The following is a 25,416-nucleotide window of genomic DNA, read 5'->3' as shown; positions in this document are numbered from 1 at the left end:
ATGTTCAAAAACCAGAGTAGCTTAATTTAAGGGTTCCATTCTGTCTGTGCACCATGCTCAAATAACATGACTAACAAATTTATCGGAGTACTTGCCTAATGGGCGATTGGCCCTAGTGCAAGCATAAATAAACTTTAACACACCACCACCTACCTTACAGAATAAAAAATTCAGCCATATATAATTGAAACTTAATTGGCTCATTTTTTAATGTTGATTGGTTTATCATCACTCCGAAGTAGCCTTTATTGTCAAATTCATTTTGAAAATAGAGAACTGTTAGCGTTAAGGCTGTAAATGCTTCTTAATTCAAAGTCACTTAAAACTTTTTTGCATTCATTTCTGGATTAATGGACTCCTTCATTAGCAGTATTGCAATTATAAAGTGTGTGGGTTTTCATAATTAGCTTTTTTAAGGACACACCAAAGTGGTTTTGTTTCTCTGACGTTTTTGAGAGGGTTTTACGCTTATATATGTAATAAAGTTATTAAGAATGTAATCTAATGTGAACTATTAAAGCTGCACTCTCACAAATTGACAGTTTGACAAAAAAATAATTTTTGTCTTGGAATGAAAAACTGATTTTTCTTAAACTGTTATTAACTCTTTTAGCCATAAAACTTCAATTTTCGATCGTAAATTTTAAAAACTGTGATCAGATATTTTGTCACCAGTCTTATATCACTGGTTTCCAGATATTTAAGCAAAGATTGGTTTATTCCATGTCAAAAGATGACAAAGTTGTCAAAATAAAAGGGACAATCTGTGAGAGTGCAGCTTTAAAGCGACCAAATCATTAAGGATAAAATGATAATGGAGGATTGTCGAAAATCGAGCATTAAAAACTTAGGCCGCCATTAATTAATTGCCAAAAAAATATGACAGAATTGATTTTGCTTTGGGACTGGCAGTATTCACTTTCGGAAGATAACAGAGTAAATAATTTGACACACAGCTAAAAATGGAACTTATCATTGAAAATTTACAACTTTATAACCTTGTTCAGAACACACAGCATGAGATTTTGCATCTACAATCTGCCTTTATTCATTGTTGAGTACACTTAAAATCATTTATGCAGCTTTCTTTTAAATCAATTTATAAATATTTTATTAAGTTATGATTTCAATTGCATATAATTTCAAAATTGATCGAAATGGCTTGAACGATAATTACAGATGATCGATCATGAATCTTGACCAATTTTCAATTCCTACAAATGATGGGTTATGTCCATATGGGTTTGTTCATTATGTTCGTTCGTTTGTCTGTTTGTTCGTTCGTTTGTCTGTTTGTTCATTATGTTCGTTCAATTGTCTGTTTGTTCAGTATGTTTGTTCGTTTGTCTGTTTGTTCATTATGTTCGTTCGTTTGTCTGTTTGTTCATTATGTTCGTTCGTTTGTCTGTTTGTTCATTATGTTCGTTCGTTTGTCTGTTTGTTCATTATGTTCGTTCGTTTGTCTGTTTGTTCATTATGTTCGTTCGTTAGTCTGTTTGTTCATTATGTTCGTTCGTTAGTCTGTTTGTTCATTATACCATTTATTCTTTGATGCATTGAGACAACAAAAACCAAAGTACTCAAAAATTCTCAAAATCTTCTTATTGAAATGTCAATTTTTATCAACCCTTTTTAGTACATCAACAAAGAATAACATATTTGGCCTAACACAGCTCAAGTGATGATAATTTATGTATGTTATTAACTGGGATGTAAAGAGTAATTACAATATTTCGCTGAAACAATTAGAACAACTCTGAAATGACGAGTTATACATAAGACGTAAAGGTTGGAAAATGACACATGTCAATCTTGTTATGTCAATAATGTTGAGTTTGCGGCTTCATTTTACAACATGAGCTTAAAATTTTACGAATTTGAATAATATTTTCTAAATACTCTTTTTCTATTTTGAATTATCTTGTTTTGATACTTTTATTCTAACTTAGTAAAAATAGAATAACAGTTTTTGCTCAATATGTTTAGTTTAAAGAGTAGTGATGAAACTTGGTATTAGCAGACTTATGTGGCATGTGGGGTCAAGGTCAAGGTTACTTTTACTACAGATAGAAGAACTGTTTCTGCTCAATAACATTAGTTAGGAATGACATATAGTAATACAATTTGGTAATTGAAACAAGCTCATGTGGAAACGATATAATGGAAGTGTTGTCACGCTCATGGTTACCATGGTCACAGATAGACAAACGTTGGGATTGTATTTTGCATCAACGTTAATGTAACTAAAAAACAAAATTGTTTCTTCTCAAATAACTTATTATTATTTATTATATAACATTATATATTATTATTTATAACATTAAGTGATGAAACTTGGCTTGTAATGGCTTAATGTGGAGATGTATCTTAGTATTGGGGTTTGTGGGTCAAGGTCACTATCACCAAAAATAGAAAAATCTTTTTTGATCAAAAACTTAGTTAGGACTGATGAAAAGTGATGAAACTTGGCAATGTAGTAAGCACATAAGAAAACCTACCAGAGAATTGCATTTAGGGTTTGTGAGGTCAAGGTCAAGATTCTGCTCAATATTTTTAAGTAAGGAAAAACAAACATTTGGTGTATAGCTAGCTATGATATGTAGAGATGTACCATACATTGGAGAAATTGAAGTCAAGATTGTTTATGTTAAAAACATAATAGCAATTAACTACATGATGTCTGTATTTGCGGACACAATATTTATATTTGTGATAATATCCAAAAGCTTATCATTAAAACCAGATTTTGTCGCAATGTGGGGTTTCTAGTACTTCTTTTTATGATTCAGCATTTCAAGATACCATACAGTAGATACCATCAGTAGATAAAGAACAACCATAAATTACTTTTTGCTGAAATACAATATTATTAGTGCACATATTTGAAATTCATCTCATACTTTAAGCTCACAAATATCTTCCATATCTGTTAAAGCTTTTTACAACCAAAACATGAGCACTCGTTTCATAATATTATCTAATATGCAATCATTTAATCTATTTCATATCTTAGCAGTTGAAATCTTCATCATTTTTTCCTTCCTTCTTCAAAATATGATAATACAATCCATTGGCTCAATATCCAAGGGACTGGCCAAAATAATACGAGCCTCAAAAATATCGAGCCAAGTGGATTACACAGAGTAAAACAAATCGGTCCCTTACATCCAGTTCGAGCCAATGAGGAAATCGAGCCAAGCGATATCGAGCCAATGGGTTTCGACTGTTACATATTAATTCTGTCTTCATTAATGATTTGATGTAAAAAATATTAAATCATTCCATTATAAGTTCCGATTTTAATGTGCTAGATTAGGTGACCAATGAAATGATGATACATTGTACCACGCTTGAGAGAGTTTATTTTGTTTACGTCTACGCATTAGATTCCATATCAGAACCATTACAAATAAAGTGGGGGTACCAGTTCTATAACTACCGAGGGGATAAATGAAAACGCTTTTCACTTTTAAACAACCTTAGACAAACACCTTTAGACATACAACCTAAGACATGCAACCTTCGTTAGACAAACATCCTTAGACAAACAACCTTAGACATACAACCTTAGACGAACAACCTTGGACATACAACCTTAGGCATACAACCTAAGACATGCAACCTCAGACAAACAATAAGGTGTCGCTACAGGCTAGACCATTACTTTTTGGCGCATGGTTAATTCCAGTCTGAAAATATATTGTGTATATTCTGATGATTGAACATTTGATTTTCCCATGCTTAGTTTTCAGCAGCTGCAGTATGATATGCATGTTTAACCCATGTATTCTTATGTATTTTTGTTCCATGTTTTAAAGGGATACTTCATAAGTTTGGCAACCTGTATCACTTTATTTTATCCTAGGTTTTGACGAAAAAGATTAATAGAATTAACAAACAAACAACCAAACAAAGATTAGTCAATTAATTCAATATTGGATCACATGACATGGTAATAGTGACAAATATAAATAAATAGAAATTCAGGATGTTGCCGAACCCTCTTGAGTGCCCCTTTATATTTACAATACCATACAATACCATATTTGTCCTTATTGATGCGCATGCCTTTATAGACATGCATCTTTTCCTTGGAATTTTTACGAATTCAAGGCCCTTACTAATGCTCATTTTGATTCAAGAATGTATTTTGCTGTAAAATGCAATTTTTGATGAGTATATTATCTAGCTGACAAATTATAACAAGATTTTTAGTGCAAGAAGGTCGTAAAAATAACACAAAAATGAACCATCTATTTGGACAAATATGGTAATTGAATGCACCTATTGATTTTTAGATCATCTATTCCTGTAACATTTTCATAAATTACTTTTATAGATTTTCATAAACTACTTTTACAGATATCATTGTTTTGTTTATTATGAATTACTAAGTTTTTAATAGTCAGTTTAATCTATTTTTTACAAGCTCATTGTTTTTCAATGAATATTCTTGGCCTGATCTCAAAGAGGAGTTGAGATATTCACATTAAACTTACTTAGTATACACATGTTTCTACGGACAATACACATACTACTAGTAAGGTCCATAACTCTGGCATTAAAGCTGCACTCTCACAGAGCGTTTTGACATTTTTTTTGTTGTCTTAGAATCATTCCAAATAAGACAATTTTTTGTTCTTTCGTGTCTCGAAACCAATAATATAAGACTGCTGATCACCTTTTTTCATATTAACCGTCGAAAATTAATGTTTTGTTTATCAGCATAAAACATCAATTTTCGACTGTAAGTATGAAAAACTGCGAGCTGATTTTTTGTCAACAGTCTTATATCACCTGTTTCCAGACATTTTACGCAATAATTGGCTCAATCCATGACAAAAATTCATAAGTCGTCAAATTGGTCAATCTGTGAGAGTGCAGCTTTAATGATTGTTGAGTTGTAGATGCTCATTGATAGACTGAAAATAAGGCGCAAGTTGGCAGCCACTTCCACTTTGGATGTACACCAGGATTTCATTGCAATGCTACTTTTTTTCCCCTGCTTAGGTTATCCTGTAGACCTTGAAGAAATTCACTGCGAAGCATATGACTATGATGAAGCTATGACGTGCACCTGGAAATGGGGACAGGAATACTTTGGCAAGAACACTCCAGAAGTCACATGCCAATTGTAAGTTTCAAAATGTGTCTGATTAATACCCTAAAAATACATGCCATATCTGGTGGGGAAAAAATCCCCTGGAATTCCAACCCATACCCCTATCCACATGGGGAATCAATATCTCCTGGAATTCCAACCCATACCCCTATCCCCATGGGGAATCAATATCTCCTGGAATTCCAATCCATACCCCTATCCCCGTGGGGAATCAATATCTCCTGGAATTCCAACCCATACCTCTATCCCCGTGGGGAATCAATATCTCCTGGAATTCCAACCCATACCCCTATCCCCGTGGGGAATCAATATCTCCTGGAATTCCAACCCATACCCCTATCCATGTGGGGAATCAATATCTCCTGGAATTCAATTTACTTTTTTTAAAGCTGCACTTTCACAGACTTACCGTTTTGACAACTTTTTTTTTTTTTTTTGTCTTAGAATGAGCCAATTTTTGCGTAATTATCTGCAAACCAGTGATATAACACTGCTGACAAAAGATCAGATCGCAGATTTTCATATATCCGTTTGAAAATTAATGTTTTATGGCTAAAAGCTTTACTAACATTTTAAGAAAAATGTATAAAACATCAATTTTTGAAGTTTAATATCAAAATCTGCGATCTGATCTTTTGTCAGCAGTCTTATATAACTGGTTTCCATGCATTTTCGCATAAATTTGCTCATTCCAAGACAAACAATAAAAAGTTGTCAAAACATTCAATATGTGAGAGTGCAGCTTTAAATAGCCTCTCAGAAATATGGCATGTGTACATTTGGTAAAACTAAATGGATGTTTTCCTCACTGGATTTGAGGTACGCACTCAATTTTAATGAATATTAAAAAAGTATCACAATCTGTTTTATAAGCAATTTGCTGCTTTTTTTCAACAAAAACCATGAAGCCATGTTGTTTTTTAAAAAGAACATGTCATTATATCTCTCTGACAACTTACAGAGACTGAAACAGAACATATAAAATAAACTCTTTGTTTAATACTTGCTTTTTCTAAATATTAATTACATATAGGAAAAAAGGATTTCAACCAGCACCAGGTCGTGTTCTTGAACTAATTTGAAGAACGGAATTATATGACAGCTAAACCAATCATTCAAGATTATATTAATCTAAGTATTCATTCAAGATTATATTAATCTAAGTATTAATTACATATATAAAAAATGTTTACCAATATACCAACTATTTTTGAACGAATTGAACTACTAAATTATAACAAAATGACAGCTGAACTGTATCATTTTTCCCAATTTAGTCGATCCCCAAGTCTCTCAGCCTCATGGACAAAATGTAATGCTACAAAAAGTTACGAAGGAGTTGTTCTAAATATAAGCAGCACAAGGCAAGGGGACTTCAGTATGAAGAAAATGGAATTCAACATGACCCTCAAGTCACAGTGTGGAATTACTACTTCCAAAGTGTTTCCCGTTGATACAAGCAATATTGGTATGTATTAGATTTTGTGTTTCATCTTAATCATTAATAACCCCTATACTGCAGTATGAAAGTTATCAACTATAAAACATTTTTCAAAATTTTGAAGGACTTTTACAAGAATGAAAGTAAGAATCAAATTGATTATAAAAAATTCTAAGAATAAGAATGAAAATTAGAGAGAAAAAAGTAAAGATCCGCTGCTCGATATCATTCAAGGGCCTCTTTATTGAAAGACAATATTGTGCTGTTTGTTCAGAAGTTTGTTTAAGTTAAAAACGTGTTGAACCCCATCATTGTTTACTTTTAAATGTGAAATATTTGATAATGTGCTTGCATATTGAAATGTAAACAAGTTCAGCTCGAACAGTTTTCTGGAATATTGTTAAAAATACAGCAGATCACAAGCTTATCCTTTAAACTTCCAGAGCAGTAACAATTTGAAAGTTAACAACAATGGGGTTAACAATGATGTGGTTAACAATTATGAGGTTAACTATGATGATGAGGTTAACAACAATGAGGTTAACAATGAAGAGGTTAACAATGATGGGGTTAACAATGATGAGGTGAACAACGATGATGTTAACAACTATATTAGGTTAACAATGATGCGGTTAACAATGAAGAGGTTACAGTGATGAGGTTAACAATGATGATGTTAACAACAATGAGGTTAACAATGATTAGGTTAACAAAATGAGGTTAACAATGATGAGGTTAACAATGATGAGGATAACAATAATGAGGTTAACAATGATGAGGTTAACAACATTGTTAACTTAAACAAAGTTCTGAATAATCAGCCTCTTAGGTGATGAAAGAGGACTGGTGTAGACCTAGACTAAGTATAGTTGTCTGCCTTTCACCCAAGAGATTGTGGGTTTGTGCTCCACCAGGGATACTGTCTCATGGCCTCTCAAAACGGACACTGCTGTTCTTGTTTCTGCCCAATGATTAAGAATGGGCAGAGTGAGCGCAGCGTCATTTAACTGACTTAGAATTCATCCTCATTGGTTGATACATTGTCAACGCAAAATATGACGCAGAAAGTGTTTTTCTGATGAGTGGCAGTAAGGCAGATTTTTAAACACCCGCGAAAGTTCAAATTCTAAATGCTTAACCTCAGGTATTAAATGATTGCATATCTGCCATTTCATTGGCTGAAAATGTAGGTTGTATTCTATATGTGGTTATCTTCTCCTTCAGTACGACCAGCACCACCATATGACCTCAAAACTAACGTGCAGAACAGTACCTGCATTGAATTTGTCTGGAGACAAAGATCGGCAAACCATGACAAGACACATCGTCTTACTGTTACAAGCAAATGGAATGATACACAGGTAGAGTTTGTGTGTTTTTTAAGATGTTTCTTCATTTAAAGGGACTAGATACCAGATGTGTAACGTGATGTATTATCAGACTCATACTAAAGAAAGAAATACAGAAATAACATTTGTTTCTCACTTTTTTTTATATGCCCATTTATAAGATGGGAAATATTATAGAGAACAGGCAGGCATTGGGCTGGATGGGCATCGGTATTGTCTGGTTTGATATCCAATCATTAAATTAGGAATCCTTTATCCAATCAAATGCAAATTTAAAATTCCTGTCAATTACTTGAGAAGCTTTAATTTGTTGGATCATCACCAAATTTAGCCAATATGTTAAGTACAAAATATATGGTAAACTAATCATTCATGTCATCTTAGTCCATCCAGAGTCCTTGAATTGGTCAAAACTGTATTTACAGCGTCCACTCTTTACAAATAGTTATTATTAATTTTGTGTCGTTACAAAAAAGGAGGGGCTTATTTTGCCATAGTTAGTGCTTTTGTTACTGTGTTCACAATAAGTACGGCTTACCGTAAATGACTGATTATAAGACCCACTCTTTCTCTCAGGTTTCGATTTAAAAAAAAATGCCTGCGTCTTACATACAGAAATAAGTTTTTGACATTTTTTTACCTCATGATTATGATAAAAAATAGAGGAGTTCTTTAAAATATGATGAGCCGTAAATGTTAGGTAAACTCACATTGACAAGCATTCTCCTTGGAAGGCTCTGTGACATAACTTTAATCCTTTTTCAAAATATTTTCAAGCCAAAAACTACATTGTATTTTGATTATTTTTTTATTTCAGGTCAAAGAATTCGATATAACTGATAGTCGGATCAGTATTGTATTTTGATTTTTTTTTTTTTATTTCAGGTGAAAGAATTCAATATAACTCATAGTCGGATTAGTAACGCACAAGTTTTGATCAACTATACAATATGTGACCTTCATCCGTCAACAACCTACACAGGCAGCATTGAAATGCTGCCAATTTCTGGGGGATTCTGGAGTGAAGAGTCGCAAGTCAAAGGCACAACAATGGAAGACAGTATGTATTTTAAGCTTGTCTGTATTTTAAAGGGGATTAGTTTCAATGACAACAAATTAAGTCACAATTTAAATATTGATTTTATGTTACAACCGTTTAGTTTGAACTGTCTATTGTGTTGTTAAATGGATATGGTCCCCAATTGTAGACCTAGACTACCCTGGTTCGACTCCTGCTGCTGGCAGAATATTTCTTTCTATTCATTATACTGAACAAATTATTTCATGGCTGAACTTGTCACCTTGATAGGAATTTCAAACATTTCAGATTTTTTTTTATATTTGATATCATCAGCATGAAATCATCAGCTGCCAATTTGCCTTTAATAGCTTGTTGAGAGATTTAAGGTAAAAACATTTTCAATAAATATTAGTTTAATTAGTTTATTGCAAAAATCTTACCCTTTAATGCAATTTTAGATTTGAATATTTTAAAATGTTGTCAATTAAATTGAAACAGAAGGCAGTGAAATATGTACACATAGACTCATGGAGAGCATAAATTTCATACAAACTTATCCTTAGCATAAAAATTGTACAAACGTATCCTTAGCATAAATATTGTACAAACTTATCCTTAGCATAATTATCATACAATCTTATCCTTTAAGCATAAATATCATACAATCTTATCCAGAACATAAATACCATACAATCTTATTCAGAACATAAATACCATATAAACATATCAATAGCATTTAGAACATACAAACTTATCAATAGCATTTAGAACATACAAACTTATCAATAGCATTTAGAACATACAAACTTATCAAGAGCATTTAGAACATACAAACATATCAAGAGCATTTAGAACATACAAACATATCAATAGCATTTAGAACATACAAACTTATCAATAGCATTTAGAACATACAAACATATCAATAGCATTTAGAACATACAAACATATCAATAGCATTTAGAACATACAAACTTATCAATAGCATTTAGAACATACAAACTTATTAATAGCATTTAGAACATACAAACATATCAAGAGCATTTAGAACATACAAACATATCAATAGCATTTAGAACATACAAACTTCTCAATAGCATTTAGAACATACAAACATATCAAGAGCATTTAGAACATACAAACATATCAATAGCATTTAGAACATACAAACTTCTCAATAGCATTTAGAACATACAAACATATCAAGAGCATAAAGCCCAAGCAAACTTATCAAATTTCCAGGGCATAAAGATCATACAAACTTATGTAGAATATAAAGATCATATAAACGTATCCAGGGCATAATGTTCATATAAACTTATCCAGAGCATAAAGATCATATAAACGTATCCAGGGCATAATGATCATATAAACTTATCCAGGGCATAATGATCATATAAACTTATCAAGGGCATATAGTTCATATAAACATATCCAGGGCATAATGATCATAAAAACTTATCCAGGGCATAACGATCATATAAACTTATCCAGAGTAAAAATTTCATATAAACGTATCCAGGGCATAATGATCATATAAACTTATCTAGGGCATAATGATCATTTAAACTTATCAAGGGCATAAAGATCATATAAACTTATCCAGGGCATAATGATCATATAACTTATCCTGAGCATAATGATCATATAAACTTATCCAGGGCATAAAGATCATATAAACTTATCCAGGGCATAAAGATCATATAAACTTATCCAGGGCATAATGATCATATAACTTATCCTGAGCATAATGATCATATAAACTTATCCAGGGCACAAAGATCATATAAACTTATCCAGATCTTATGAACTTATCACCTGTCCAGATCATAAAGATCATATTAACTTATCTAGGGCATAAAGATCATGTTAACCTTATCATCTTTCCAGAGAATAAAGATCATATTAACTTATATCAGCTATAAGACAAAATATCTATGAAAACAAATGGCAATTCAAGTGTTAAATGTAGTTAATGGTTTGTCGGACTAGTTACCGAAATATTTTAAGCTTCATTTTATTTTCCAAGGTCTATTAACATTAAAATAGCATGAATAAGAAATTAATTTTATGATTGTGCTTGAATCATGCTGAGAAACAAATTAATCATTGCTTATACCACAAAAAACAACCATTTTTGTTTGTTTACAACACTTTAGTTGAAAGATGAAGACGTATAATCTTGTACACTTGCTGTGTAACTTGTTAGAAAACGACTTTCAATTTTGTTTACTTAAATGCTTACACTTTTCACAGTGGAGTTAAATTGCAATCTTCGTTAAATCAATGGTGCATGCAATCAATAACAGCAATTTTGTGTGTCGTTATAATGCAAAATTGTTATAAATCACTTTTAAATTGCAATAAAAACCTGATACTGGTAGTTACAATAATTTTCCTATTTTATTCGTTGTAAATCCTGTTAGAAGAATTTTTATTTGTTGAACAGGACGATCATCCTGTAAAGACGGATGGTTAGAGCATACATTATATGTTAAACAAATTAGGATAAGAATATCATGATTTATTATATTTTGTTGATTATAGATATTTCAAAGTTTAAAAATTATTACACTGAAGCTTTTAAAATAAAGAATAAAAACCTCTGTAAAATTGTGCATCGAGAGAGTCATGGGGATGATTTCTGGAAACTTCTTAATGCCCTTATAACAGTGTTGCATTAATCTCACTATTTTTATCATTTTTTGAATAGTGTTATTCTTGCTTGTTTGAAGGTTTCTTAGACTTATATAGTAACAACGTAAAATATATGTCTTACAATCGTGATAAACTAAATTTTATTTGATGAAATTAAGCAAAATAAGAAAACTTATCAAAGAAATATGCCTCTCAAGCTTGTTCAGAACTTTGTTTAAGTTAATTATGTTTAAGAAATCGGCCATTATACTTCTTAAGTGTATCTTAGGAGACATAGGTAGAGTACTATGTCAAGTGACCCCTCATTGGCCGAAATTGACAATAAACAATTTATCATTTATAAAAATCAAATTCATCAAGTATTATTTTGGCTAATTGAAATAAGCTACTTAAGCTAGTTAAGCTTAAGATGTTTTGACACATTGGGGCTTGGAGAGTATGATAGTACATACTGATCCATAGGATTTGGTTGTTGAACGCTCAAGTGCTTGCAGCTGGAGTAATAAAAACCCACAAACTTTTGAGATAATATTGATTTATTTTATTTTTCAGGTCCCTCTGCCAGCCCTGAGGTCATTGGGTACACTTGGGATCTGCTGGAATGTGAAAAGGGTGAACACAGGAATGTCAGAGTTTTTTGGAAGGTACAATGATACATTTATCTATAAATAGCTCATTCCTAGGGGTCGTTTCAATCAAGATCTTGGTCGATTTCAATCATAAATTGAAACAATTTGAGTGTCAGAATTTGTTTGAGGGTAAAGTGAAACAGAAAGTTTAGCAAGTATTAAAATAAACACAAAGTTGAGGAAGCTAAAAAATTCCATTTGTGACATTTATACAGATTTAAGATAATTGAAGTAACAACTTAAAGCTGCACTCTCACAGATTTAACATTTTGACAACTTTCTTATTTATTGTCTTGGAACGAGCCAGTTTTTGCGAAATCCATGGAAACCAGTTATATAAGACTGCTGACAGAAAATTAGATCGCAGATTTTTATATTAAGTTCAAAAATGGATGTTTTAAATATTTTTACAGTTAGTAATGGTTTAAGACATAAAACATTAATTATAAAATATTATATAATGTATATATATATATATTTATAAATTTATATATATATATATATAATAAAAATAACATGTATGTATAAAATTAATATAATATATATATTTACACAATATAATAATATATTTAAGAAATATAACACACCACTGAGGGCCGTATGACATTATAGGGACCGGCCAGTCAGCCAACAAAGGTGTATATAGACCGAGGCATAAGCCGAGGTCCCTTCACCTTCGGAGGCTGACTGGCCGGTCCTTATAATGCCATATGGTCCTAAGGTCTGTGTTATATTCCTTATATTATACTGAACCTTACAAATTACTATTCAATATTTTGAAAGCGCTATTAATGTATTTTATTGAACAAAGCAATTAATGTTCAATTGCGACAATTGTTCGCCGTTGTGAAAATCGCAAGTCGTACTCAACAGACCGGCCACAAATATGATATGGACCGCTGACGTCATAAAACTTGGTTTTTGATTAAAATACAATGATATATGGACCGATCGACTTTATATGTATATATAAAGAACACATTTATGTAAGGTGTAATATTATATATATATATTTTCAATTCTTTCAGCCCGTACCAGAAATAGACAAAAACGGGGAGATTATATACTACAATGTAACTCTATGGCCCGAAAAGAAAGCTGAAATTCTGAACGAAGACGGTATCGCATCGAATTTCTTTTCAGTGAATTTACCTAACGTTTTGTGTGATATGTCGTACAGAGTAACTGTAGAGGCCTATACAAGAATTGGAGGTTCCCCGCACAATCATTCCTTCGTTGTGCTTCGTCACTCAAGTATGTTTAGTAGCTTAACTTTGTCTTATTATTATCTTAAAGCTGCACTTTCATAGATGGACCGTTCTGACAACATTTTTTATTTGTCGTCTTAAAATGAGCAATTTTTTTCGTAAAGGTCTGTGAACCAGCTATTTTAAGCCTTCTTTATTTCGGTTTGTATACAGATTTTGCTGTTGTTTTTTTATCTATGACAAAATTTAAAAGAAAAGAAAAAAGAATAATTGTTTGTTTCTGTGAGAGATTGTAGTATTTTTCACTGAGTGAAAACCAACTCACTTTTTGTGTTCACTAGGTGAAAAATATTGCAATGTTGCACTGAAACAAGATTTTTTTTTATATTTATTATATGCCATTAAATTGCATTTTATTAGAAAAAATGTTCCATACTGTATGCATAAATAATGATGTTTATTAAACAAAATATGATATCAAAATTATGTTTAAAATAAAAAGTATTTAATGTTTTCAGGGATTCCTATTTTTAATGCTTAGCAAGATGTTTATTATCATTATTTTTGTTTTAAATGTTTTGCACATTACCTAGAAATATATAAGCCATTTTGGAGGAAAAAAAAGATCAACAAAGATATATATAATGGTTATTTTTTTCATCCCAGCTGTTGAGCGACCTCATTTCATGGTAGAGTCTATCACAAGCAACTCATCAGATACAGGAACAAATGTGACAGTAGATATTGAGATACTTGGAGTTGACGTGGAGGAAATGACAAAGAGTGCGGCTCATTACATGATTTGCTGGTGTGAAAAAGATCGTGGGAGCTGCAAGGTAAGTGGATTTTAAATCTTCTTCTTTAAAAGTACTCTCTTTCAGATTGTAAGTCAGGGAAATCACTGTGTTGGAGTTGATTCTACACTCGTTTAGCGGCCATCTTTGATTTAGTCATATCAGTTGTTTCCAAAATGGTAGTCAATTTAACATAGTCACTGTAACCCATTATATTTGTTCTGATGTCAACCGCTATCTAATTTTATATCGTAATTTGGGAATTTAAAGCATATTTGTGCCTATAATGATTCTTATCCGTAGCCTTCGCCTAACATAATTAAAATTGTACTATAACTGTTTAATTTTCCAGCGAATGTCAGTCTTACACTGTGTTCGGTCACAAACAAAGACAACCTCACTGGAGCTAGCTGATCCAGGAAATAAAATGTACGCCGTTTCCATGGTAACAGAGTCTGGTGATACAAGCTCACTGGCCCTAGAAAGCTGTATCTACCCAAAAAATATTGGTATGTATTATTTAATTAGTTAAAATGCTTTCTTTGAAATTTGCTAACAGTTTTTTAGTCAAACATGGACAGTGCCATAATAAAAACTAGTGAGTTATTGTCATAGCATTAGCAACATTGTTGCATACAGCACTTTGACCTTGGCAGTAACTGAAAAAAAAGTGGAGAAAAATTGTTCTCTTGGTAAATAAAGTATTAAGGGTATATTTCTCTTTTAATTTATGAATATTTTATTTTGTTTTTGAAATTGGCAGTGTTGGTGCAAACATTTTTAACAATTTTTTTGTCCGAGAGGGTACATTTTTGGCTATTTTATTACTCTTTTTCCTATATATTAAAATAAAAAGTAAACTTGGATGATTTTAGGGGTCCCCCAGGATCCGCTAGTGTGTTATTATTGCAATCTTTGTTTCAGAAAAAAATAACCATTATGTATTTTCTTGTTTCATTTAAACTTTTGAAACAGAACATGAAGTTGTCCCTACTTATCGAGCCTCAAACTGTTTACTGAAAATTGTTGAAAAAATTCATTTTTACCGACAAAAGACTCGTTTTATAACTTTTCTTAACTTGTTCCATAAAAAGAGGATCTCACATGGCTGGCATTTAATACGGAATTGACAGATAAACTTGAAAAATCACTTTTAATGGATGATAGCAAACACATTAATTTTTAGCGCTCCTCTCCTTGTTTCAAAATTTTATACATGCATACATTTAAATCTTTACAGATCCAACTGTGTCGCCGAATAGCGTGAAAGCAAGCCCCGGGTCAGAAGACAACACCATCAATGTTATATGGGACAAGCTCACTTGCCAGTCTTGGCAGCCGTTTATCGCTACTTACGTGGTGCAGTATTGTATAGTGCCAAGGGAGGGCATCAATGATTGCAAGAGTAAGCTATAAAAAGTCTAAGGGATAATATCAATGATAATAATAATAATGATAATAACAATAATAATAATAATAATAATAAAAATAATAATAATAATAATAATAATAATAATGATAATAATAGTGATAATTGCTAAATGCCTGTTTTTTTGGCTGTTTAATGCCTGTTGTAGGAATTTTAAATGCCTGATTTTTATATTGGTTAATTACCGTTGTAAGACTGGTTAATGCCTGTTGTGAGACTGGTTAATGCCTGTTGTGAGACTGGTTAATGCCTGTTGTGAGACTGGTTGATGCCTGTTGCGAGACTGGTTAATGCCTGTTGCGAGACTGGTTAATGCCTGTTGTGAGACTGGTGAATGCCTGTTGCGAGACTGGTTGATGCCTGTTGTGAGACTGGTTAATGCCTGTTGTGAGACTGGTTAATGCCTGTTGTGAGACTGGTTAATGCCTGTTGTGAGACTGGTTAATGCCTGTTGTGAGACTGGTTAATGCCTGTTGTGAGACTGGTTAATGCCTGTTGTGAGACTGGTTAATGCCTGTTGTGAGACTGGTGAATGCCTGTTGTGAGACTGGTTGATGCCTGTTGTGAGACTGGTGAATGCCTGTTGTGAGACTTGTTAATGCCTGTTGTGAGACTGGTTAATGCCTGTTGTAAGACTGGTTAATGCCTGTTGTGAGACTGTTTAATGCCTGTTGTGAGACTGGTTAATGCCTGTTGTGAGACTGGTGAATGCCCGTTGTGAGACTGGTGAATGCCTGTTGTAAGACTGGTGAATGCCTGTTGTGAGACTGGTTAATGCCTGTTGTGAGACTGGTGAATGCCTGTTGTGAGACTGGTTAATGCCTGTTGTGAGACTGGTTAATGCCTGTTGTGAGACTGGCTAATGCCTGTTGTAAGACTGGTTAATGTCTGTTGTGAGACTGGTCAATGCCTGTTGTGAGACTGGTTAATGCCTGTTGTGAGACTGGTTAATGCCTGTTGTGAGACTGGTGAATGCCTGTTGCGAGACTGGTAAATGCCTGTTGCGAGACTGGTTAATGCCTGTTGTGAGACTGGTGAATGCCTGTTGTGAGACTGGTTAATGCCTGTTGTGAGACTGGTGAATGCCTGTTGTGAGACTGGTTAATGCCTGTTGTGAGACTGGTGAATGCCTGTTGTGAGACTGGTTAATGCCTGTTGTGAGACTGGTGAATGCCTGTTGTGAGACTGGTTGACTGGTGAATGCCTGTTGCGAGACTGGTTAATGCCTGTTGTGAGACTGGTGAATGCCTGTTGCGAGACTGGTTGATGCCTGTTGTGAGACTGGTTAATGCCTGTTGTGAGACTGGTTAATGCCTGTTGTGAGACTGGTGAATGCCTGTTGTGAGACTGGTTGATGCCTGTTGTGAGACTGGTGAATGCCTGTTGTGAGACTGGTGAATGCCTGTTGTGAGACTGGTGAATGCCTGTTGTGAGACTGGTTAATGCCTGTTGTGAGACTGGTTGGTGCCTGTTGTGAGACTGGTTAATGTCTGTTGTGAGACTGGTTGGTGCCTGTTGTGAGACTGGTTAATGTCTGTTGTGAGACTGGTTGATGCCTGTTGTGAGACTGGTTAATGCCTGTTGTGAGACTGGTTAATGCCCGTTGTGAAACTGGTGAATGCCCGTTGTGAGACTGGTAAATGCCTGTTGTGAGACTGGTTAATGCCCGTTGTGAGACTGGTTAATGCCCGTTGTAAGACTGGTTTATGCCTGTTGTAAGACTGGTTAATGCCTGTTGTGAGACTGGTTAATGCCTGTTGTAAGACTGGTAAATGCCTGTTGTGAGACTGGTTAATGCCTGTTGTGAGACTGGTTACTGCCTGTTGTGAGACTGTTTAATGCCTGTTGTGAGACTGGTTAATGCCTGTTGTGAAACTGGTGAATGCCCGTTGTGAGACTGGTGAATGCCTGCTGTGAGACTGGTTAATGCCTGTTGTGAGACTGGTGAATGCCTGTTGTGAGACTGGTTCATGCCCTGTTGTGAGACTGTTTAATGCCTGTTGTGAGACTGGTTACTGCCTGTTGTGAGACTTGTTAATGCCTGTTGTGAGACTGGTCAATGCCTGTTGTAAGACTGGTGAATGCCTGTTGTGAGACTGTTTAATGCCTGTTGTGAGACTGGTTAATGCCTGTTGTGAGACTGGTGAATGCCCGTTGTGAGACTGGTGAATGCCTGTTGTAAGACTGGTGAATGCCTGTTGTGAGACTGGTTAATGCCTGTTGTGAGACTGGTGAATGCCTGTTGTGAGACTGGTTAATGCCTGTTGTAAGACTGGTTAATGCCTGTTGTGAGACTGGCTAATGCCTGTTGTAAGACTGGTTAATGTCTGTTGTGAGACTGGTCAATGCCTGTTGTGAGACTGGTTAATGCCTGTTGTAAGACTGGTTAATGCCTGTTGTGAGACTGGTGAATGCCTGTTGTAAGACTGGTTAATGCCTGTTGTGAGACTGGTAAATGCCTGTTGTGAGACTGGTGAATGCCTGTTGTGAGACTGGTCAATGCCTGTTGTGAGACTGTTTAATGCCTGTTGTGAGACTGGTTAATGCCTGTTGTGAGACTGGTCAATGCCTGTTGTGAGACTGGTTAATGCTTGTTGTGAGACTGGTGAATGCCTGTTGTGAGACTGGTGAATGCCTGTTGTGAGACTGGTCAATGCCCGTTGTGAGACTGGTTAATGCCTGTTGTGAGACTGGTGAATGCCTGTTGTGAGACTGGTTCATGCCCTGTTGTGAGACTGTTTAATGCCTGTTGTGAGACTGGTTAATGCCTGTTGTGAGACTGGTTAATGCCTGTTGTGAGACTGGTTGATGCCTGTTGCGAGACTGGTTAATGCCTGTTGCGAGACTGGTTAATGCCTGTTGTGAGACTGGTGAATGCCTGTTGCGAGACTGGTTGATGCCTGTTGTGAGACTGGTTAATGCCTGTTGTGAGACTGGTTAATGCCTGTTGTGAGACTGGTTAATGCCTGTTGTGAGACTGGTTGATGCCTGTTGCGAGACTGGTTAATGCCTGTTGTGAGACTGGTTAATGCCTGTTGTGAGACTGGTTAATGCCTGTTGTGAGACTGGTGAATGCCTGTTGTGAGACTGGTTGATGCCTGTTGTGAGACTGGTGAATGCCTGTTGTGAGACTTGTTAATGCCTGTTGTGAGACTGGTTAATGCCTGTTGTAAGACTGGTGAATGCCTGTTGTGAGACTGTTTAATGCCTGTTGTGAGACTGGTTAATGCCTGTTGTGAGACTGGTGAATGCCCGTTGTGAGACTGGTGAATGCCTGTTGTAAGACTGGTGAATGCCTGTTGTGAGACTGGTTAATGCCTGTTGTGAGACTGGTGAATGCCTGTTGTGAGACTGGTTAATGCCTGTTGTAAGACTGGTTAATGCCTGTTGTGAGACTGGCTAATGCCTGTTGTAAGACTGGTTAATGTCTGTTGTGAGACTGGTCAATGCCTGTTGTGAGACTGGTTAATGCCTGTTGTAAGACTGGTTAATGCCTGTTGTGAGACTGGTGAATGCCTGTTGCGAGACTGGTAAATGCCTGTTGCGAGACTGGTTAATGCCTGTTGTGAGACTGGTGAATGCCTGTTGTGAGACTGGTTAATGCCTGTTGTGAGACTGGTGAATGCCTGTTGTGAGACTGGTTAATGCCTGTTGTGAGACTGGTGAATGCCTGTTGTGAGACTGGTTAATGCCTGTTGTGAGACTGGTGAATGCCTGTTGTGAGACTGGTTGACTGGTGAATGCCTGTTGCGAGACTGGTTAATGCCTGTTGTGAGACTGGTGAATGCCTGTTGTGAGACTGGTTAATGCCTGTTGTGAGACTGGTTAATGCCTGTTGTGAGACTGGTTAATGCCTGTTGTGAGACTGGTGAATGCCTGTTGTGAGACTGGTTGATGCCTGTTGTGAGACTGGTGAATGCCTGTTGTGAGACTGGTGAATGCCTGTTGTGAGACTGGTTAATACCCTGTTGTGAGAATGGTGAATGCCTGTTGTGAGACTGGTTAATGCCTGTTGTGAGACTGGTTAATGCCTGTTGTGAGACTGGTTAATGCCTGTTGTGAGACTGGTTAATGCCTGTTGTGAGACTGGTGAATGCCTGTTGTGAGACTGGTGAATGCCTGTTGTGAGACTGGTTAATGCCTGTTGTGAGACTGGTTGGTGCCTGTTGTGAGACTGGTTAATGCCTGTTGTGAGACTGGTTAATGCCCGTTGTGAAACTGGTGAATGCCCGTTGTGAGACTGGTAAATGCCTGTTGTGAGACTGGTTAATGCCCGTTGTGAGACTGGTTAATGCCCGTTGTGAGACTGGTTAATGCCTGTTGTGAGACTGGTTAATGCCTGTTGTGAGACTGGTTAATGCCTGTTGTAAGACTGGTTAATGCCTGTTGTGAGACTGGCTAATGCCTGTTGTAAGACTGGTTAATGTCTGTTGTGAGACTGGCTAATGCCTGTTGTAAGACTGGTTAATGTCTGTTGTAAGACTGGTTAATGCCTGTTGTGAGACTGGTGAATGCCTGTTGTGAGACTGGTTAATGCCTGTTGTGAGACTGGTTAATGCCTGTTGTGAGACTGGTTAATGCCTGTTGTGAGACTGGTTAATGCCTGTTGTGAGACTGGTTAATGCCTGTTGTGAGACTGGTTAATGCCTGTTGTGAGACTGGTGAATGCCTGTTGTGAGACTGTTTAATGCCTGTTGTGAGACTGGTTAATGCCTGTTGTGAGACTGGTTAATGCCTGTTGTGAGACTGGTTAATGCCTGTTGTGAGACTGGTTAATGCCTGTTGTGAGACTGGTTAATGCCTGTTGTGAGACTGGTTAATGCTTGTTGTGAGACTGTTTAATGCCCGTTGTGAGACTGGTCAATGCCTGTTGTGAGACTGGTTACTGCCTGTTGTGAGACTGGTCAATGCCTGTTGTGAGACTGGTTAATGCCTGTTGTGAGACTGGTTAATGCTTGTTGTGAGACTGGTCAATGCCTGTTGTAAGACTGGTTTATGCCTGTTGTGAGACTGGTGAATGCCTGTTGTGAGACTGGTGAATGCCTGTTTTGAGACTAGTGAATGCCCGTTGTGAGACTGTTTAATGCCTGTTGTGAGACTGGTTAATGCCTGTTGTGAGACTGGTTAATGCCTGTTGTGAGACTGGTTAATGCCTGTTGTGAGACTGGTTAATGCCTGTTGTGAGACTGGTTAATACCCTGTTGTGAGAATGGTGAATGCCTGTTGTGAGACTGGTTAATGCCTGTTGTAAGACTGGTGAATGCCTGTTTTGAGACTAGTGAATGCCTGTTGTGAGACTGTTTAATGCCTGTTGTGAGACTGGTTAATGCCTGTTGTGAGACTGGTTAATGCCTGTTGTGAGACTGGTTAATGCCTGTTGTGAGACTGTTTAATGCCCGTTGTGAGACTGGTTAATGCCTGTTGTGAGACTGGTTAATGCCTGTTGTGAGACTGGTTAATGCCTGTTGTGAGACTGTTTAATGCCTGTTGTAAGACTGGTTAATGCCTGTTGTGAGACTGGTTAATGCCTGTTGTGAGACTGGTGAATGCCTGTTGCGAGACTGGTTAATGCCTGTTGTGAGACTGGTTAATGCCTGTTGTGAGACTGGTTAATGCCTGTTGTGAGACTGGTGAATGCCTGTTGTGAGACTGGTTGATGCCTGTTGTGAGACTGGTGAATGCCTGTTGTGAGACTGGTGAATGCCTGTTGTGAGACTGGTTAATACCCTGTTGTGAGAATGGTGAATGCCTGTTGTGAGACTGGTTAATGCCTGTTGTGAGACTGGTTAATGCCTGTTGTGAGACTGGTTAATGCCTGTTGTGAGACTGGTTAATGCCTGTTGTGAGACTGGTGAATGCCTGTTGTGAGACTGGTGAATGCCTGTTGTGAGACTGGTTAATGCCTGTTGTGAGACTGGTTGGTGCCTGTTGTGAGACTGGTTAATGCCTGTTGTGAGACTGGTTAATGCCCGTTGTGAAACTGGTGAATGCCCGTTGTGAGACTGGTAAATGCCTGTTGTGAGACTGGTTAATGCCCGTTGTGAGACTGGTTAATGCCCGTTGTGAGACTGGTTTATGCCTGTTGTAAGACTGGTTAATGCCTGTTGTGAGACTGGTTAATGCCTGTTGTAAGACTGGTTAATGCCTGTTGTGAGACTGGCTAATGCCTGTTGTAAGACTGGTTAATGTCTGTTGTGAGACTGGCTAATGCCTGTTGTGAGACTGGTTAATGCCTGTTGTAAGACTGGTTAATGCCTGTTGTGAGACTGGTGAATGCCTGTTGTGAGACTGGTTAATGCCTGTTGTGAGACTGGTTAATGCCTGTTGTGAGACTGGTTAATGCCTGTTGTGAGACTGGTTAATGCCTGTTGTGAGACTGGTTAATGCCTGTTGTGAGACTGGTGAATGCCTGTTGTGAGACTGGTGAATGCCTGTTGTGAGACTGTTTAATGCCTGTTGTGAGACTGGTTAATGCCTGTTGTGAGACTGGTTAATGCCTGTTGTGAGACTGGTTAATGCCCGTTGTGAGACTGGTTAATGCCTGTTGTGAGACTGGTCAATGCCTGTTGTGAGACTGGTTAATGCTTGTTGTGAGACTGTTTAATGCCCGTTGTGAGACTGGTCAATGCCTGTTGTGAGACTGGTTACTGCCTGTTGTGAGACTGGTCAATGCCTGTTGTGAGACTGGTTAATGCCTGTTGTGAGACTGGTTAATGCTTGTTGTGAGACTGGTCAATGCCTGTTGTAAGACTGGTTTATGCCTGTTGTGAGACTGGTGAATGCCCGTTGTGAGACTGGTGAATGCCTGTTTTGAGACTAGTGAATGCCCGTTGTGAGACTGGTTAATGCCTGTTGTGAGACTGGTTAATGCCTGTTGTGAGACTGGTTAATGCCTGTTGTGAGACTGGTTAATGCCTGTTGTGAGACTGGTTAATGCCTGTTGTGAGACTGGTTAATACCCTGTTGTGAGAATGGTGAATGCCTGTTGTGAGACTGGTTAATGCCTGTTGTGAGACTGGTGAATGCCTGTTTTGAGACTAGTGAATGCCTGTTGTGAGACTGTTTAATGCCTGTTGTGAGACTGGTTAATGCCTGTTGTGAGACTGGTTAATGCCTGTTGTGAGACTGGTTAATGCCTGTTGTGAGACTGTTTAATGCCTGTTGTGAGACTGGTTAATGCCTGTTGTGAGACTGGTTAATGCCTGTTGTGAGACTGGTTAATGCCTGTTGTGAGACTGTTTAATGCCTGTTGTAAGACTGGTTAATGCCTGTTGTGAGACTGGTTAATGCCTGTTGTGAGACTGGTTAATGCCTGTTGTGAGACTGGTGAATGCCTGTTGTGAGACTGGTGAATGCCTGTTTTGAGACTAGTGAATGCCTGTTGTGAGACTGTTTAATGCCTGTTGTGAGACTGGTTAATGCCTGTTGTGAGACTGGTGAATGCCTGTTGTGAGACTGGTTAATGCCTGTTGTGAGACTGGTTAATGCCTGTTGTGAGACTGGTTAATGCCTGTTGTGAGACTGGTTAATGCCTGTTGTGAGACTGGTGAATGCCCGTTGTGAGACTGGTGAATGCCTGTTTTGAGACTAGTGAATGCCTGTTGTGAGACTGTTTAATGCCTGTTGTGAGACTGGTGAATGCCTGTTGTGAGACTGGTGAATGCCTGTTGTGAGACTGGTGAATGCCTGTTGTGAGACTGGTTGATGCCTGTTGTGAGACTGGTGAATGCCTGTTGTGAGACTGGTGAATGCCTGTTGTGAGACTGGTTAATACCCTGTTGTGAGAATGGTGAATGCCTGTTGTGAGACTGGTTAATGCCTGTTGTGAGACTGGTGAATGCCCGTTGTGAGACTGGTGAATGCCTGTATTGAGACTAGTGAATGCCTGTTGTGAGACTGGTTAATGCCTGTTGTGAGACTGGTTAATGCCTGTTGTGAGACTGGTTAATACCCTGTTGTGAGAATGGTGAATGCCTGTTGTGAGAATGGTGAATGCCTGTTGTGAGACTGGTTAATGCCTATTGTGAGACTGGTTAATGCCTGTTTTGAGACTGGTGAATGCCTGTTGTGAGAATGGTGAATGCCTGTTGTGAGACTGGTGAGTGCCTGTTGTGAGTCTGGTGAATGCCTGTTGTGAGACTGGTGAATTCCTGTTGTGAGACTGGTTGATGCCTGTTGATGCCTGTTTTGAGACTGGTGAATGCCTGTTGAAAGACTGGTTAATGCCTGTTGTGAGTCTGGTGAATGCCTGTTGTGAGACTGGTGAATGCCTGTTGTGAGACTGGTTGATGCCTGTTTTGAGACTGGTTAATGCCTGTTGTGAGACTGGTTAATACCCTGTTGTGAGACTGGTTGATGCCTGTTGTGAGACTGGTGAATGCCTGTTGTGAGACTGGTTAATGCCTGTTGTGAGACTGGTTGATGCCTGTTGTGAGACTGGTGAATGCCCGTTGTGAGACTGGTTAATGCTTGTTGTGAGACTGGTTTATGCCTGTTTTGAGACTGGTTAATGCCTGTTGTGAGACTGGTCAATGCCCGTTGTGAGACTGGTCAATGCCTGTTGTGAGACTGGTTAATGCCTGTTGTGAGACTGGTTAATGCCTGTTGTGAGACTGGTGAATGCCCGTTGTGAGACTGGTCAATGCCTGTTGTAAGACTGGTTTATGCCTGTTGTGAGACTGGTGAATGCCTGTTGTGAGACTGGTTGATGCCTGTTGTGAGACTGGTCAATGCCTGTTGTGAGACTGGTTAATGCCCGTTGTGAGACTGGAATATGCCCGTTGTGAGACTGGTTTATGCCTGTTGTGAGACTGGTTAATGCCTGTTGCGAGACTGGTTAATGTCTATTGTATGATTGGTTAATGATTATTTTTTTCGACTGAGGCTAATATCACAGTGATGTTATTATGTACATGCATAATTATTTTCTTTGATAAATATTATTGATCTGACTGACAATTAGACATGATTCTCACACATTCCAGGTCCAGTAGACAGAGTGGAGGTTCCTGAGAGTGATTTTAGCTACATGTTGACAGACCTGAAGGAGGATGAAGTATATCGTTTTGTTGTTCAGGGAAAGACAAGAGACGGAAAATACACCCCAGACAGTGAGCCAGCATTTGCCAAGGCTGTAAATAAAGGTATGGTTGTAACAGATCCGTAGTGTCCACCTTTTTAAATATTTCTTTATACTTAAACTTTAATACCTAAATTTGTTAAATCTTGTTGTGAAAATCAGTCATTTTAACATTTGATTTATTAAATTATTTAGTCCTCTGTCATAACTAATTTTAAATATGAACTGATTATTTTTATTTTCAGCTTTGAAACCAGGTGAAATTACTGGGATTGTCTTTGGCTGTGTATTTTTTCTGGCCTTTGCCATTGCCGGATTTGTATTTGTTGCCAGGTGAGTGGTCGCATATCATTGTTTGTTTGTGATATGTGGATTGCTTAAACGTCACAAGGTTTACATTTGCGATTTTTAGCGATTCAATCCAGACGCGAGTAATAAACCTAGTGATATATATAATTTTACTGATGTATGTCATCCACTATCAAATAATTGCCTTGTGAATTTTGAAATTTAAGAATTAAAGAAATCGGACATGGCGATATTAAAACAATATACTTTTATATGATACATGTAAAACTAGTATTGGTTCTTACATAAATTATTATTGCACGCCATTTTTAAAAAAAAGATATCCTGTACAGTTAGTCAATCATACATTTAGACAAAAATTAGTAAACCATCCTTTA

At 36.9% G+C, this 25,416-nt stretch overlaps 1 protein-coding gene across 5 annotated transcripts in view; it reads left to right on the top strand.

Annotated features, from left to right (window-relative positions):
• Positions 1 to 25,416, top strand: part of LOC128213443 (uncharacterized) — an 86,184-nt gene that overhangs the window by 49,323 nt on the left and 11,445 nt on the right. For all 5 annotated transcript variants that reach the window (XM_052919135.1, XM_052919136.1, XM_052919137.1 and 2 more), the window contains 11 exons: positions 5,011 to 5,134; positions 6,400 to 6,590; positions 7,788 to 7,924; positions 8,798 to 8,972; positions 12,144 to 12,235; positions 13,249 to 13,474; positions 14,095 to 14,264; positions 14,575 to 14,731; positions 15,463 to 15,627; positions 24,636 to 24,794; positions 24,976 to 25,063. In XM_052919135.1, the coding sequence (XP_052775095.1) occupies positions 5,011 to 5,134; positions 6,400 to 6,590; positions 7,788 to 7,924; positions 8,798 to 8,972; positions 12,144 to 12,235; positions 13,249 to 13,474; positions 14,095 to 14,264; positions 14,575 to 14,731; positions 15,463 to 15,627; positions 24,636 to 24,794; positions 24,976 to 25,063 (1,684 nt within the window). The remainder of the gene's footprint in view (positions 1 to 5,010; positions 5,135 to 6,399; positions 6,591 to 7,787; positions 7,925 to 8,797; positions 8,973 to 12,143; positions 12,236 to 13,248; positions 13,475 to 14,094; positions 14,265 to 14,574; positions 14,732 to 15,462; positions 15,628 to 24,635; positions 24,795 to 24,975; positions 25,064 to 25,416) is intronic.

Source organism: Mya arenaria, chromosome 13 (assembly GCF_026914265.1).
Source record: "Mya arenaria isolate MELC-2E11 chromosome 13, ASM2691426v1".
Lineage (NCBI taxonomy): Eukaryota > Metazoa > Mollusca > Bivalvia > Myida > Myidae > Mya > Mya arenaria.
Note: the sequence above shows the minus strand (reverse complement) of the source record. Positions and strands in the feature narration are given on the sequence as shown.